At 37.2% G+C, this 18,289-nt stretch overlaps 1 protein-coding gene across 7 annotated transcripts in view; it reads right to left on the bottom strand.

Moving 5' to 3' along the window:
• CNTLN (centlein) overlaps window positions 1-18,289 on the bottom strand; it is a 236,875-nt gene that overhangs the window by 173,280 nt on the left and 45,306 nt on the right. For all 7 annotated transcript variants that reach the window (XM_037494596.2, XM_037494597.2, XM_054689416.1 and 4 more), the window contains exons 4-5: window positions 9,388-9,522; window positions 8,608-8,787 (exon numbers count right to left, since the gene is read on the bottom strand). In XM_037494596.2, coding sequence (XP_037350493.1) covers window positions 8,608-8,787; window positions 9,388-9,522 — 315 coding nt within the window. The remainder of the gene's footprint in view (window positions 1-8,607; window positions 8,788-9,387; window positions 9,523-18,289) is intronic.

Raw genomic sequence — 18,289 nt, forward strand, 5'->3', positions numbered from 1 at the left:
GAACTTCTGAGCCTTCCATAAAGAGAATTTAAAATTGCCATGATTGGGTCTCCCCAGTGGCACAGCAGTTGAGCGCTGGGTTGCGAAGCTGCCCGCAGCCCATGCAGCGACAGTTCGATCCCCGGCTGCTCCCCGGCCATCGGAGGAGGGTCCCACATGGCGCGCAGACCTCTCCTGCCGCCCGCTGCTCCCCTCAGCAGTGTACTTCAGTCCTTCTGCCTGCTCTGCTCCCCACTCTGACTCTGGTGAATTCTCTCATCCTCCCGTGCTTCTGACTGTACCCAGTGCTCATATAAATAATAAAATAAATAAATACATAAATTTAAAAAAATAAAAAAATAAAATTGCCATGATTGAAAAACTGACAGAAGTCATAAAGGAAAACAATGATAAGGGAAAAATAATCAACGGTCAGAAGAATGAAATTGAGTCCCTAAGGAGGGAAGTAAAAGAAATGCAGGAGATCAGGGCCTCCCCAGTGGCGCAGCGGTAGAGCGCTGGGTTGCGAAGCTGCCCGCGGCCTCTGCGGCGCCGGTTCAATCCCCGGCTGCTCCCCGGCCACCAGTGGAGGGTCCCACATGGCGCGCAGACCTCTCCTGCCGCCCGCTGCTTCCCTCAGCAGTGTACTTCGGTCCCTCTGCCTGCTCTGCTCCCCGCTCTGGCTCTGGTGAATTCTCTCACCCTCCCGCGCTTCTGACTGTACCCAGTGCATGTATAAACAGAACAAACAAACAAGCAAACAAATAAATAAGGGAAAACATGCCTCTATTAAAAAAAAAAAAAATAGAAATGCAGGAGATCAAAGAATTAATGGAGGAACTAAAGAACTCTGGGAAAAGCAATGAAAGCAGAATAGATGAAATGGAAGAACGAATAAGTACTCTTGAAGACACAGAAATAAAAAGAACCAAAACAGAAAAGGAATGAGAAGTATGAAAGAAAAAGACAGAAGAAAGACTTTGGGAACTACCTGACTTCATGAAGAAAGGAAATATAAGAGTTATAGGAATCCCAGAAGGAGAGGAGACAGATGTAGGAACAGAGAAAATATTCAAGGAGATAATTGAAGAGAACTTCCCAAACGCGAAGAAGGAGCTGTAAATTGATATACAGGAAGCAAGAAGAACACCAAATTTCCATGACGAAAGGAAAAATACAGCAAGACACATAATAGTAAAGCTCCCAAGAATCCAGGACAAGGAAAAAATAATGAAGCTGACAAGAGGGAAGAAACAGATAACATTCAAAGGAAAACCAATCAGACTGACATCAGACTTCTCTGAAGAAACACTACGGGCAAGGAGAGAGTGGAGGGACATAGTCAACAGACTCCAAGAAAACAGATGCCAACCAAGAATACTCTATCCCGTAAAGCTCTCCTTGCTCTATGAAGAAAGAATAAGGACCTTCCCAGACAAACAGAAACTCTGGAATTTCATTACGACTAAACCCCCACTCCAAAAAATACTACAAGGAGTCCTAAAGCCAGAAACTCAGAGGGACAAATAACGACAAAAGAAGACCAAAAAAAAAAAGTTATTAAAAGAATAAATAAATAAAATCAAAGGAAAGACAAACACAATGGCAAAAACAGATGCTAACATATCAATATTAACTCTAAATGTCAATGGACTAAACTCTTCAATAAAAAGACAAAGAGTCGCAGGCTGGATTAAGACACAAAACCCAACCTTTTGCTGTCTCCAGGAAACCCATTTAGCTACAAAAGATAAAAATAGACTCAAAGTTAAAGGATGGAAAACAATCCTACAAGCAAATGGACCAAAAAAGAAAGCAGGAACAGCTATACTTATATCAGATAAAACAGATTTCAAACTCAAAAAGGTAAAAAGAGACCCCAACGGTCACTACATTATGATCAAGGGGACAATAATTCAAGAAGAAATAACACTCATTAACAAATATTCACCAAATGAAGGAGCACCAAAATATATCAGACAACTATTGTCATCTCTGAAAACAGACATCAGAGAAAACACATATGTAGTGGGAGATTTCAACAAACCACTATCAACAATGGATAGATCAACGAGACAAAAAATAAGACACTAAATCTCTAAATAAGGCTCTAGAGCGCTTGGGCTTAACAGACATCTATAGAACACTAAACCCCAAAAAAACCGAGTACACATTTTTCTCAAGCGCACACGAATCATTCTCCAGGATAGATCACATACTGGGACACAAGACAAACATCAACAGATACACCAAGATTGAAATCATACAAAGCATCTTTTCTGACCATGAAGGCATGAAACTAGAAATAAACCATAAAAAGAAGGCAAGGAACTCACCTACCTCATGGAGATTGAAAACCACACTACTGGAAGACCACTGGACTAATGAGGAGCTCAAAGAAGAAAATAAAAAATTCTTTGAATTGAATGACAAGGAGGACACCAATTTCCTAAATGTATGGGATGCAGCAAAAGCAGTAATAAGAGGAAAATATATAGCAATAGAGGCTCACATCAAGAAACAACAAAGAACTCAAAGAAACAACCTAATCTCGAAGCTCAAAGATCTAGAAAAACAACAAAAAAAACACAAAACCAGTAGAAGAAAAGAAATAATAAAAACCAAAGCAGAAATAAATGAAATCGAAATTAAAAAAAATAATCCAAAAGAAATCAATGAAACCAAGAGCTGGTTCTTCGAAAAAATCAATAAAATAGACAAACCCCTAGCCACGCTCACAAAGGAAAAAAGGGGGAAAGCACAAATAAACAGGGTCATAAATGAAAGAGGAGAAATCACAATGGACACAGCAGAAATCAAAAGAATAATCAGTAACTACTATGAACAGTTATATGGAAACAAGTTCAACAATCTAGAGGAGATGGACAAATTCCTAGAACTCTACAATCATCCAAAGCTAGATAAAGAAGGAATAGAACACCTAAACAGACCAATTACAAACAGTGAAATTGAAATGGTAATCAAAAACCTCCCCAAAAACAAAAGCCCAGGACCTGATGGATTTACAAATGAATTCTACCAAACATTCAGAGACGAATTAGTGTCTATCCTTCACAAACTCTTCCAAAAAATTGAGAAGGAAGGGACAATACCAAACATGGTCTATCAAGCCAACATTACACTAATAGCAAAACCAAACAAGGACAACACAAAAAAGGAAAACTACAGGCCAATCTCCCTAATGAACACTGTTGCAAAAATCCTCAATAAAATTTTAGCTATCAGAATCCAACAATGTATCCATAAGATAATTCACCATGACCAAGTAGGATTCATTCCAGGGACACAAGGATGGTTCAACATTCGAAAATCAATCAATGTTATCCAACACATCAACAAAAAGAAATATAAAAACCATATGATAATATCAATAGATGCTGAGAAAGCTTTTGACAAAGTGCAACACCCATTCATGATAAAAGCCCTTGAAATTCTTGGGATACAAAGAACATACCTCAACATCAGAAAGGCCATATATGAAAAGACAACAGCCAGTATCATTCTCAATGGTGAAAAGCTGAACGCAGTTCCATTAAGATCTGGAACAAGATAAGGATGTCCACTCTCACCACTGCTTTTCAATATAATACTGGAAGTCCTAACCAGAGCAATAAGACAAAAGAAAGACATACAAGGAATCCAAACAGGAATGGAAGAAGTCAAACTATCACTATTTGCAGATGATATGATAATATACATAGAGAACCCCAAAAACTCCACAGAAAAACTAATTCAACTCATCAATCAGTTCAGTAAAGTGGCAGGATACAAAATCAACATGCAAAAGTCAGTAGCCTTCCTATACACAAACGATAAATCTGAAGAAGAAGAAATCAAAAAAACCATCCCTTTTATTATCAAAACAAAAAAAAAATCAAATTCTTGGGAATAAATCTAACAAAAGAGGTAAAGGACCTATACAAGGAAAACTATAAAACACTGTTAAAAGAAATAGAAGAAGACACAAAGAAATGGAAAGACATCCCCTGCTCATGGATTGGAAGAATAAACATTATTAAAATGGCCATCCCACCAAAAGCAATATACAGATTCAATGCTATTCCAATAAAAATTTCAATGTCATTCTTCAAAGAAATAGAACAATTATTGATGAAATTCATAGGGAATAACCAAAAACCCCAAATAGCTAAAGCTCTCCTGAAAAAAAAAAGAAGGGAATGGAAGCATCACACTCCCAGACTTCAAACTATACTACAAAGCCACAATCATCAAAACTGCATGGTATTGGAACAAGAACAGACATACAGACCAATGGAATCGAATTGAAAATCCAGAAATAAACCCACAGAGTTATGGTCAACTAATCTTTGACAAAGGAGCAAAGACCATGCATTGGAGCAAAGAAAGTTTGTTCAATAAATGGTGCTGGGAAAACTGGGTCGCTACATGCAAAAGAATGAAGCTTGACCATTACCTCACACCATACACAAACATCAACTCAAAATGGATTAAAGAACTAGACATAAGACCTGAAACCATAAAATACATAGAAGGAAATACAGGCAAAACACTTCGTGATATGCTTATCAAAGACATCTTTACAGACACATCACCCAAAGCAGTGATAGTGAAGGCAAAGATAAACAGCTGGGACTACATCAAATTAAAGAGCTTCTGCACAGCAAAAAGAGACAATAACAACAACAAAGAGAAACCCCACCGACTGGGAGAACATTTTTGCACACACTAATGATAAAGGACTGATCACAAAAATCTGCAAAGAGCTGATGAGACTCAACAACAACAAAGAAAATAATCCAGTCAAAAAATGGGCAGAAGAGCTAAAAAAAACTTCTCTGAAGAAGAAATGCAAATGGCCAACAGGCATATGAAAAAATGTTCAACATCACTTGTAATCAGGGAAATGCAAATCAAAACTACCATGAGATACCATCTTACACCAGTGAGAATGGCACATATTAAAAAAACTAGCAACAACAAATGTTGGCGAGGATGTGGAGAAAAAGGAACTCTTCTGCACTGTTGGTGGGAGTGCAAACTGGTCCAACCACTATGGAGAGCTGTGTGGAGATTTCTGGACCTACTAAACATAGAGCTTTCATATGATCCAGCAATTCCACTCCTAGGTATTTACCCAAAGGACACAGAAACATCAATTCCAAAGAGCACCTGCTCCTCTATGTTTATAGCAGCACAGTTTACAATAGCTAAGCTTTGGAAACAATCCAAATGCCCAAAAATAGATGACTGGATCAAGAAGATGTGGTACATATACACCATGGAATATTACTCAGCATTCAAAAAAGATAAACACATGCAATTTGCAGCAACATGGATGGTGCTGGAAGGATTATGCTTAGCGAAATAAGCCAGAAAGAAAAAGAAAAATACCGGATGGTCTCACTCATAGCAGGAATCTAGAAAACTTAAATAAGGGACCAGGAAAATGAATAAGTATAAGAAAATCAAAATCAAAATCAACAAGCAACTATGAACCAGAGACAGTCTATGGGGGTTGGGGGGCAGGGAGGGGAGGGATTGGTGTCAAAGTAAGGGGGTTGGAATTGTATGGGGAATATAAAAATAAAATTTATTAAAAAAAATAAAAATAAAAAATAAAAAAATAATAAATAAGTCACACTTGAAGATGCATATGCCCACAAAAAAAAAAAAAAAAAGAAAGAAAATTTTACATGTGCAACCAAATGGACAGACCTAATACAACTGAACAAAAAGACAACAAACAACCCATTAAAAAAATGGGCAGGGGCCAACCCGGTGGCGCATCGGTTGAGCGCTGGGTTGCGAAGCTGCCCGCGGCCTCTGCAGCGCCTGTTCGATCCCCGGCTGCTCCCCTACCACCGGAGGAGGGTCCCACAGGGCGCACAGACCTCTCCTGCCGCCCGCTGCTCCCCTCAGCAGTGGACTTCGGTCCTTCTGCCTGCTCTGCTCCCTGTTCTGGCTCTGGTGAATTCTCTCACCCTCCCGTGCTTCTGACTGTACCCAGTGCATGTATAAACAAAATAAACAAATAAATAAATAAATAAAACATGCCTCTATTAAAAAAAAAAAAAATCTTAAAAAAAAAAAAAAGGGCAGGGGGCCTCCCCAGTGGCGCAGCAGTTGAGTGCTGGGCTGCGAAGCTGCACGCAGCCTCTACAGTGCTGGTTTGATCCTGGGCCACCTGTGAGTGTCCCACATGGCGCGCAGACCTCTCCTGATGCCCGCTGCTCCCCTCCACAGCGTACTTTGTCATTCTGCATGTTCTGCTCCCCACTCTGGCTCTGGTGAATTCGCTTACCCTCCCGCGCCTCTGACTGTACCCAGTGCTCGCATAAATAAATAAATAAATAAATAAATAAATAAATAAATAAATAAATTTTTAAAAAATGGGCAGGAAAATAGTCACTTTTCCAAAGAAGACATACAGATGACCTACATGCGCATGAAAAATTGCTTATCATCACTATGGTCAGGAAAATACAAATGAAAACCACAATGAGTTACCACTTCACATCTGTGAGAATAGCCCACATCAAGAAGACCAGAAACAAGTACTGGCATGGATGCAGAGAAAAAGGAACCCTTTTACACAGTTTGTGGGAATATAAACTGGTCCAACTACTATGGAAAGACATAAGGAGGCTTATTGAAAGATTAAAAAATGGATCTACCAAATGGTCACCAATTCCACTCCTAGAGATGTATCCCAAGAATATACTAATTTGGAGGGAAATACACTAATAGAAATATACTAATTTGAAGGGAAACTTGCACTCCCATGTTTACTGTCACATTATTTACAATAGTCAAACTATGGAAACAACCTAAAGAGATCCAAAAATGGATGAGTGGATCAAAAATATGTGTTATATATTTGCAATAGAATACTACTCAGCTATCAAAAAGATAAACTCATGCAACATGGACAGACCTGGAAGGGATTATACTAAGCAAAATAAGCCAAAGGGACAAAGATAAACATAATGCTACTTATATGTGGAATATAGACAAACCAAATGAGGCGTCATAGACAAACTTAAAAATTGACCCTTGAAAGCTGACCATAGAACTGAAGCATCCATGGAAGGAAGGGAATGGGGGAGGAGAGAGAGATAAGAACATGGAGGCGATAAACCACAACAGACTATGTTGAAGGACTATAGTGCTTTGGTGGTGGGTATGCTATGGTTATAACACCTGAGGGGGAAAACCTGTACTTCTAAAACACTAACAAGGATGGTACTTCACTTAAAAACAAAATAAATACAATCGCGAATAAATACAAAATGCCTTCAAATTTATAAGGAAAAAAAAATACCTGAATAGAAAAAGTAACAAACTAGAAAGCACAGCAAATTATAGAACAGAATAGTTGAATGGCAAATCAGTAAATGAAAAATATCATCAAATAATTATGTCGCTATAAATTAATACAAGAAAGTATTGCTTGTCCTTATCATACTACCAAACTCCTTGAAGGTTGTAGGAAAGCAAAAACTGATATAAAAATTAAGAAAACGAGTGCACCAGAATTCAATTCTCTCAATAGGTCAGTCATCCCAATTGTGCCCTCATATATTGATGTATTTTTCTTAAGTATCTGCAATTACTTGATTTATACACTCAGAAATACTTAGTTCTCTAAATCATATATTCATACACACGTATACATACATAATATGCATAAACAAATATATCCATACTTATTATACATGTGCATATACACAGCTATACTTATTATAGTTAAAAGGCTATACATGTACACAGTGAAATATATTTTTATAGATATGCACACAGATGTATTAATATTATATATTCTTTTCATATGTACATACATAGAGATCATCATGTTTAGTGGCCTAAAAATTTTTTTGGACTTCTCAACAAAATGGTAAAAGAGAAACCTAGAATTTGATGGGAAAAAAATGAAGAAAAACATTCTCAAGATAAAGAGAAATCCATTAAAAAGTATTAATTTCAAAAGCACTGATAAAAAAGGATGTAAGAATATTGTAAGGGTTGGTTATATCATTTATTTTCTTAAAAATAAAATTTTACTATAAATGAAGGCTTCCTAAACTAAATAAAAGCACTATCCTTAAAAAACATGAATTTTTTGTGTTTGTACTTTTATTAAACAGTTTATTTTTTAAAGGACCTGGAAATTACAACCTAAAACTGTATTGCAATGAGGTCTAGCTATATTTATAAATTTAAGCCCTAATTTAAAAAGTCAAAGCTCATGATTCTAAATATTTTTTTCAAAACATGTTTTATTTCAAAATGCAGTAGTCTTTATTTTTTAATGATTACATTTTAAATAACTATTTGAAGTCAGTTTCCTGCTTTGCAACATCAATTTTTAAAAAGCTGTGGGTCTTAAGTAAAGAAGTATAAATTAATACTAGTTCTCACTGGTGGATATGAATATATAACTTGTTATTTTTTTTATATTTACTAGAAGCATTTATTGCTTGAGGTTATAATTACTTGCAAAGCAAGAAAATGAAGCTAGTTGAATATATAACTTGTTATTTAAACAAAATAACATGTAACAACTTCCTGTAAGAAGTTAGATCCAAAGTTGCAGTATGAATTCTCGATTATACTCTTACAGCATACCTTTATTTTTGCATCAATGCTTTGTTTTTCTTTTCTCCAATGTGCTTCCTGCTTCCTCAGTTTCTCCAGGTCATTCAGCAGGTCAGCACAGCATGTATTTAATTTCTCATTTTCCTCTTCCAGACTTTTTATAACCAGTCTGTTTTGTTCTTCCTTATTTTGTACACACTCCTTAGTGTCCTGTAGAAGAGTACCACAAGGGCCGATAAACAAAACAACAACAAAAAAGGTGAGAACTAATCAGCAAATATAAACTGTGCAGTTTTATCCTCACAGCAGCTTCTTCTATATTTGATGGCCAAGGTCACCTGTATACTTTTATTGGTCTCTTTTCATGCAGGTGGATGGGTCATATTTTTCCACTGGATGACAGCTTTGATGAGTACACATTTGCAAAGAGCCCATTAATTGATCAAGCTGCCTTTGATGCTGTCCCCAGCTATTTTTGAGACCCACACAGACATATCCTCCCAGACCTGGGTTTTATCAATTAATAATGCCAGTCCCATCAGAATCTAATTACAAGAAGCCACATATTCACACTCCTACTTTCTTAGCTCCATTTCCATCATTAACTATTTATCTGAAAGTTATAAAGCTTGGAGTCTTAGCTTTAAAGCATCTTTCTGAGTTTTTACATGTGAGAAAACTATAAGGTACAGCAGGGCCTAAGGCAATTTTTTCTCAATGCTTGTCATTCTCTGTGCCACAAAGGCTGACAAAGCTTAATGTAGGACTTCAAAGTAATACTACTCTGAAACTATACATAAGTCAACATACCTTAACTTCTTTACTTCTATCTTTAAATTTCTTCTGGAAGTCACTGAGTTCTTTCCTTAAGAAAACATTTTCTTCATTTACTGCAATCTTTTGTTTTATAAGGTCATTTATTTCCTGTTTTAGTCCTAATTCTCTCTGTGAAAAAAATTACAATTATTGGTGAGTTGTTATTTATACGGAAAAAATATTTAATTTAAAAAGATTTGCTTTTTTTAAGTTAATAAATAAGATTTTACATTTCAGTTGATAACTGATTCATTACAACATGTATTATCACAATTCTCATTTCCTGTAACATGCACATGGATTTTTAAAGAAACTGTCTATGTATGCTACCTATTAGAATAAAATGGAGAACATATAAAAACTGGACACCAAATATGAAGGCATATCCAGAAAGCAAATTTTGGAAATTCTGGTATATAACAGGAGATATACAAAATTTTATAAAACATTCTAATTAAAGAAAACGCTTATGTAGCTAAAATAATTAGCCTCATTTGCATATCATGTTCATGTGGAAGAAAACCATTCTTAAAGAAACAATTAGTTTTGTGAAAGCATATAAAATTTAAAGAATGAAAGATGGTAAGCTTGTTTTGATACTAAAAATTTTCCTCTGTAAAAGGAATTTTGAGAATATTAAAACTGCTACAATTTTAACTGAATATTCTTGCCTATTCTTGCCTGCCAGAGATAACTAAGTGACACATGATTTTATTCATGATTCATTTCTTAGTTTCCCCCTCTTATCTCTAACTATATTCTCAGAAAATTTACCCATTCTCTGTTGTTTCAGAAAATTTACCCAATTCTAGTGACTTCTGATCTTATCTCTGATTGAAAGACTACACAGTCCATAATTGGCAGAATTCTCTCAATCACCAATTCCAAACCAAGTCACTACACAATACCTACACTTAGATTACCTGCTATCTCAAAATAATACACTAAAACCAAAATCCATATCCTGATACTCTCTTTCCTAAACTTTAGCTTTTGTCAACTCATGCATTTTTTTCAATTAATATTTATTAAGCACCCATTTACTGGCTATACATGCTTTTTGAAAGCTTCTAAGTCATTCTCAAAAGAACCTTCCTCCAAGTCCTTCTGCCTGTCACACATGGAGCAGAGACATCAAAAGATAAACATAATATTTTTTATTAAGTAATATGCTCAGTAGAAACCCCTGACCTTTATGCCATTTCTGACCTATCACTGATGCTCTTCTGATCCCTACATACTAATTTATTTTATACTCCCATATTTACTCCTTTTCAAACCCTCTCCAAAGGACTTCAGAGTAAATTGAAACTTAAGGCCAGGATGAAAAATGGGAGGAGTTTAAGGAATAAAGGAAAAGTAATCTATAGTCTAACATTTTTCAGTTGTAATGCTAATTGCTGCTTTCATTTTAATTCTCAAAAATATTTTAAGTGATGAATACACAGAAAAATAATATATGTGTGTATGGTGTAAAGAAATAGAATAAAAAAGGCAACCTTGTACCCACAACCATCAAACTAACAAATACAACTTCTTCTTTACCATTGTCTTTGAAATGTCTGTAGGATCCTCTAACACCTCCTATGACCTCCAGGAGTAAGCACTACCCTGAAATTTGGTCTTTTCCTTCTCTGGTTTTTCTTTATGTGTGTGTGTGTGTATGTAATAGGGGACATGTATATGTCCCTAATCAATGTATTCTAAAATTCAGCCTATTTTTGAGTTTTGTATAAATTAAATCATAGTACAAAGAATAGGTGTAGTATGATTTTTGCTCCGCATTAGTTATTATTTAGCTCAACATTATTCCCAAATTCACTATATTGATGAATATACCTGAAGATCAACTGTCTTGGCTTAACTGTCTTGGTGTAAAGCATCACTCCATTATATATATATGTGTATGTGTGTGTATACATATATATGTATATTTAACTATAAAATAGTTATCCAACTCTTGAAAATGTATATTGCATCTGCTTCCTATTTTGGGGAAAGGAGTATACAAGCAATGTTGCTATGAACAATCTTTAAGCTTGTCTCATGATACAGATGAACCAGAATGTCTCACAAGCAGTATTTTTCAAACTGTAGAATACAATCTAGTAATGGGTCAGTAAATGAATTACATCTAGTCTTTATTACACATAGTAGGGAAAACTATTATAAAACTTTACTTCATGTATGTACACTGGATTTTAAGAGAAAATGGTATTTTTTCTTAGTGTATGGATCATATCAATAAATATTTGAAAAGAAGTGTTCTAAATTATATATGCTAAAAGATTAAATTGTGCATCATAGGACATCATAGGATATATGTACTTCAAGAATTACCATAGCTCCAAATCTGCACCAATACTTGACTCTCAGACTTGATATTTTAAAAAGCCAGTAGGTGTAAACGGCACTGCAATATAATCTTAACTTTTACTTATTTAAATACTAGAGCATAAGAAAATGTGTCTTCAATCAACAGCATACAAATAGATGTATAAATATGGTTATCCTCAATTCATAGCCACTTTTCTAATCTCATCTAAGTCTTATCCTCCTTTAGGATTCAGTTTCCACCTCTTCTATAAAGGTTTGCTACCACTATGACAATAATTTCTTTCATTTTGAAATTTCTGTATTACCTATATTATTCATTAAATATATAACTACCTAATCTTGCTAATTGTTGATGTACCCATACTCTCTCCCAAACCCAATTAGTAAATGTCTAGGAATGGAGGTTGGCAATGAAAAATAAATTCTATCATGTGAACACTAAGACTGTTTATAAAATATGTACAAGCATGTACTTTGAGAGGAAAAATGACAACACCTGAGCATATTCATGTATTCTGGAGCTTATTTAGAGTCTAGGAAGGATAGAACACTGAATCAAATTATTTAAGTTTTAAAAGGGATTTTCCACTACTGTAAACTAGAAATGATAATATAAATGATACAACAGTAAGCCCTTTATGAGATTCAATAATTTAAATTTTGGCATATGAGTAAATTTAGTGAAACACAAAGACAAATAAAGACTTAATTTCTTTTTTTATAATTTATTTATTTATATATAGTTGACATCATTGTTCATTTTTGTGTAATGTTGCTTTCTCCTCCCAGGTGAAGTCCCTGTAAAATACCCACCACCAAGTCACCCGTGCACCATCACTGTAGTCCCTTTTGTTCTTCCCTCCTCTGGTCTGAGCCCTCTCCTCCCGCTCCCCTGCAGAATGTCTCTGATTTATAGTTGCCTGCTAATTTTTTTTTTTTTATTTATTGAATGCAAACTGGTCCAACCACTATGGAAAGCTGTGTAGAGATTCCTCAAACTACTGAAAATGGAGCTACCATATGGCCCAGCAATTAACTCCTAGAAATCTACCCAAAGAACATAAAAAAAATTCAAAAGGATACCTGCACCCCTATGTTTATTGCAGCACTATTTATAATAGGTAAGCTATGGAAACAACCCAAATGCCCAAAAGTAAATGACTGGATCAAGAAGATGTGATATATATACACAATAGTATACTATTCAACAACCAAAAAAAAAAAAAAAAATACAACTCATGACATTTGCAGCAACATGAGTGAAGCTAGAAGGGATTGTGTTCAGTGAAATAAGCCAGAAGAAAAAAAAAATATCAGACGGTTTCACTTATAGGAGGAATATTGGGAACCAAATAAGGGATCAGAAAAGAAAAGAAAAAATAAAAAACCAAAATTAACAGGCAACTATAAATGAAAGATTTGATTTCCAAGTAAAAAAGCACAATATAGTATGAAATTGGTAACCAAAAATATTCTGATAGTTTGATAAACTTATATTGTATAATCATCAGAGTAATAATCAAAGATGTACTCCAATTTGAAGAAGATTGATAAATTAAACCCTCAATGATTTGTAAATATGAGGCAACTTATTTCCCTGATAAAAATACCCTCAAGGATGTACTTTAAATAATGAAATCAGGGCCTCCCTGGTGGCGCAAGGGGTTAAGCACCTCATTATGAAGCAAACCGCAGCCTCTGCAGCATGAGTTCAATCCCCGGTCAGCCAGGGAGCAACCCACATGGCAAAGCAGACCTCTCCTGTCTCATCCACTGCTCCCCTCAGCAGTATGTTTCAGTCAGTCTGCCTGTTCTGTTCCCCGCTCTGCCTCTGGTGAATCCTCTCACCCGCCCCCATCTCTGGCCTTGTACCCCAGCTCTTGTATGCATAAATGAATAAATGTTTTAAAAAAAATAATGAAATCACAAGTATATACAGTTACAGTACATTTTTAAAATTAGCTTTATGAAACTTTTTCAACAAACTTTTCTGGTTAGAGTAGAGCACATTCTTAATGGTCTGGCTTGAGTTAATATTAAAATAGCAACTAGAACTCAGAGGAACCATAAAGTATAAAGGGTGACAAGAGAAAGTATGTCTGGAACAAATAATTTATTATGGATAAGCTATGAAATTAATAATTCATATCATGGTCAAGAGAATTCTATAGAGTAAGAAGAGAATAACAGTATGAAGCGGGGGGAAGGGGGGAGGGGCAAAAGAATAAGACCTGAAACTATATCAGGCAATACTTGAGCATAGTTAATATATTATTTATATGACCCACTTTCAAATGGACAAGAAACTTTAATAAGAAATACAGAAGTAATAAAACCACAACAACTAAAACAATGGTAAATGGAGAAAGGGAAACAGCTAAGAAAACTAATTAACTGAAAAGCAAAACTTATTTTTAGACTCCCTATATATTATGTCAAGAAATGCAGATAAGCAAACTTAGCTTTAAAAAGGTACATATAGATTGAGTCAACACACAAAAAATACAACATACAAGTAATTCATCTAAAGATGCAATATAAAAGGATGGACAAAGATATAACACATTAGTTCTAAAAACAAAGCTGGGGGAATAGGGAGTTAAGAAAAGAAATTAAGGGGGGCGGAGCAACATGGCGGTGAGGAGACGCTGCGAGTAAGATCTCCCATTAAAAAAAAGTTAATAGGGAGGAAAAGCGGCAGGTCCCAGTGAGAACTGGGACACGGAAGATAAACAGGTGACGCCAGCGAACTGCCCGAAGAAGAAACTGGCCATAAAAGAGGACTAGAAGGGAGGGAAGCGCAGAACCCTGCTCCCCTCCCCCGCCCACAGAGGCGGCACTCTCCGACCGGCAGAGAGGAGGAAACAACAAACCAAAACGACCCACAAGAACAAACGACGCAGCAAGCGGGACTGTGAGTGGAAAGGAACTATTGCAGCCACCACACCCCGTGAACGGGAGCTGAGGCGAACCCTGCAGGATCCACCGCGGCGGTGAGCGAACGGCTCCGGGCGCCATTAGAGAAGAACAAAGACCCCGGGAGACGCGCACACAGCCCGGGCTGCCGGTAAGCTGGCGCGGAAACGCGGCGCGCTCGGCGCGCTTGAAAAGCAAGTGCAGACCGGGATCGCGGCTGCCCAGGTCCCCGCGCCTGCGACCTAGGCTTGCGGGGAGACGACCTAGGCTGGCGGGGAGACGCGCGGAGGTCCTCACTGAGGTGAAGGTCCCTCCCTGAGTGAGCAGGAACCAGGCGCCCAGGCACGGGAGCGGTGCAAAAGGCGCCATTCCCGCGCCACTGAACTGGGCTACAGCCCGCGTCCTGGAACTGAGGGCTTTGAACTGAGACCCGGGGCACGAAAATTCGGGGCGTGGTTTCTCCACGACGGTGGGGCACAAGGCAGACACAGCACCCCAAAGCTGTTGAGGTGTACCCTACCATTCCTGCTCTGTTCTCTGTCCCACGGGGTGGGGGGAGGCGAAAAACAGCCCCCCAAGGACAATAAGAGAGATCTCTGGCGCCACCTAGCGACCAGGAAAAAAAAAGTCACTAACACCCTATAAAACAGGACATTTCTTAAGACTGCTTGAAAAGGGCAGGTTTCTGGAGGACCCAGTGGCCAGCCGGGAAGTTATTCCACGCCAGGCCCCTTCCGACCAGCAGTCTGAGCCCACAGAGGGAGCAGGCACCCACGTCCGGGGCAGACCGGGTGCGCAGAAGAGTGTGCCTGAAACCGGAGGCGCAGGGACTACATCCCGCTTCGCCATTTGAGAACAGGGACATTTCTTCAGTAAAAACTGCCTAAATCCAGCAGAAAGCTCCCCCAGAAGACAGAGATGGCTCCTGGAAGAGCCAGAGGGGAGCGGAGAAGTTCACCCAAGATGTCAGTCAGTCCGAGCAACACAGTGTCCCAACGCATACGACAAATTAGAAAACAGACAGTAGGGAGTAGAAGAACCACACGCAACCTAAAAACTCCTCAGGAAAGAAGCACACCACAAAAAGAAAACCACTCCCCAGATTGCAACGACAGCAACTTGGAAGAACTTCTGAGCCTTCCAGAAAGAGAATTTAAAATTGCCATGATTAAAAAAGTGATAGATCAGAAGAAGGAAATTGAGTCCCTAAAGAGGGAAGTAAGAGAAATGCAGGAGATCAAAGAATTAATGGAGGAACTAAAGAACTCTGGGAAAAGCAATGAAAGCAGAATAGATGAAATGGAAGAACGAATAAGTAATCTTGAAGACACAGAAATAAAAAGAACCAAAACAGAAAAGGAAAGAGAAGTACGAAGGAAAAAGAATGAAGAAAGACTTCGGGAACTATCTGACTCCATGAGGAAAGGAAATATAAGAGTTATAGGAATTCCAGAAGGAGAGGAGAGAGATGTAGGAACAGAGAAAATATTCATGGATATAATTGAAGAGAACTTCCCAAATGAGAAGAAGGAGCTGAAAATTGATATACAAGAAGCAAGAAGAACACCAAACTTCCACGACGAAAGGAAAAACACAGCAAGACACATAATAGTAAAGCTCCCAAGAATCCAGGACAAGGAAAAAATAATGAAGCTGACAAGAGGGAAGAAACAGATAACATTCAAAGGAAAACCAATCAGGCTGACATCAGACTTCTCTGAAGAAACACTACGGGCAAGGAGAGAGTGGAGGGACATAGTCAACAGACTCCAAGAAAACAGATGCCAACCAAGAATACTCTATCCCGCAAAGCTCTCTTTCCTCCATGAAGAAAGAATATGGACCTTCCCAGACAAAGAGAAACTCCGGAATTTCATTGCGACTAAACCCCCACTCCAAAAAATACTACAAGGAATCCTAAAGCCAGAACCTCAGAGGGACGAATAACAACGAAAGAAGACCAAAAAAAAAAAAAAAGTTATTAAAAGAATAAATAAATAAAATCAAAGGAAAGACAAACATAATGGCAAATACAGATGCTAACATATCAATATTAACTCTAAATGTAAATGGACTAAACTCTTCAATAAAAAGACACAGAGTTGCAGCCTGGATTAAGAAACAAAACCCAACCTTTTGCTGTCTCCAGGAAACACATTTAGCTACAAAAGATAAAAATAGGCTCAAAGTCAAAGGATGGAAAACAATCCTGCAAGCAAATGGGCCAAAAAAGAAAGCAGGAACAGCTATACTTATATCAGATAAAACAGACTTCAAACTCAAAAAAATAAAAAGAGACCCCAATGGTCACTACATTATGATTAAGGGGACAATACTTCAAGAAGAAATAACACTCATTAACATATACTCACCAAACGAAAGAGCACCAAAATATATCAGACAACTGTTGTCCTCTCTGAAAACAGACATCAGAGAAAACACATATGTAGTGGGAGACTTCAACACACCACTATCAACAATGGATAGATCAACAAGACAAAAAATAAGTAAAGAAACTAAAGCTCTAAATAAGGACCTAGAGCATTTGGGCTTAACAGACATCTATAGAACACTAAACCCAAAAAAAACGGAGTACACATTTTTCTCAAGCGCACATGGATCATTCTCCAGGATCGATCACATACTGGGGCACAAGACAAACATCAACAGATACACCAAGATTGAAATCATACCAACCATCTTTTCTGACCACGAAGGCATCAAACTAGAAATAAATCATAAAAAGAAGGCAAGGAACTATCCTACCTCATGGAGATTAAAAGCCACACTACTGGAAGACCACTGGACTAACGAGGAGATCAAAGAAGAAATTAAAAAATTCTTTGAATTGAATGACAAGGAGGACACCAATATCCTAAATGTATGGGATGCAGCAAAAGCAGTAATAAGAGGAAAATATATAGCAATAGAAGCTCACATCAAAAAACAAGAAAGAACTCAAAGAAACAACCTAATCTCGAAGCTCAAAGATCTAGAAAAAGAACAACAAAAAAACCCCAGAACCAGTAGAAGAAAAGAAATAATAAAAACCAAAGCAGAAATAAATGAAATTGAAACTAAAAAAACAATCCAAAAGATCAATGAAACCAAGAGCTGGTTCTTTGAAAAAATAAATAAAATAGACAAACCCCTAGCCAGGCTCACAAAGGAAAAAAGGGAGAAAGCACAAATACACAGAATCATAAATGAAAGAGGAGAAATCACAACGGACACAGCAGAAATCAAAAGAATAATCAGTAACTACTATGAACAGTTATATGGAAACAAGTTCAACAATCTAGAGGAGATGGACAAATTCCTACAACTCTACAATCACCCAAAGCTAGATAAAGAAGAAATAGAACACCTAAACAGACCAATTACAAGGAGCGAAATTGAAATGGTAATTAAAAACCTCCCCAAAAACAAAAGCCCAGGACCTGATGGATTTACAAATGAATTCTACCAAACATTCAGAGACGAATTAGTGCCTATCCTTCACAAACTCTTCCAAAAAATTGAGAAGGAAGGGACAATACCAAACACGTTCTATGAAGCCAATATTACACTAATACCAAAACCGAATAAGGACAACACAAAAAAGGAAAACTATAGGCCAATCTCCCTAATGAACACTGATGCA

Source organism: Talpa occidentalis, unplaced genomic scaffold (genome assembly GCF_014898055.3).
Source record: "Talpa occidentalis isolate TD23 unplaced genomic scaffold, MPIMG_talOcc4v2.1 talOcc4.7, whole genome shotgun sequence".
Classification (NCBI taxonomy): Eukaryota; Metazoa; Chordata; class Mammalia; order Eulipotyphla; family Talpidae; genus Talpa; species Talpa occidentalis.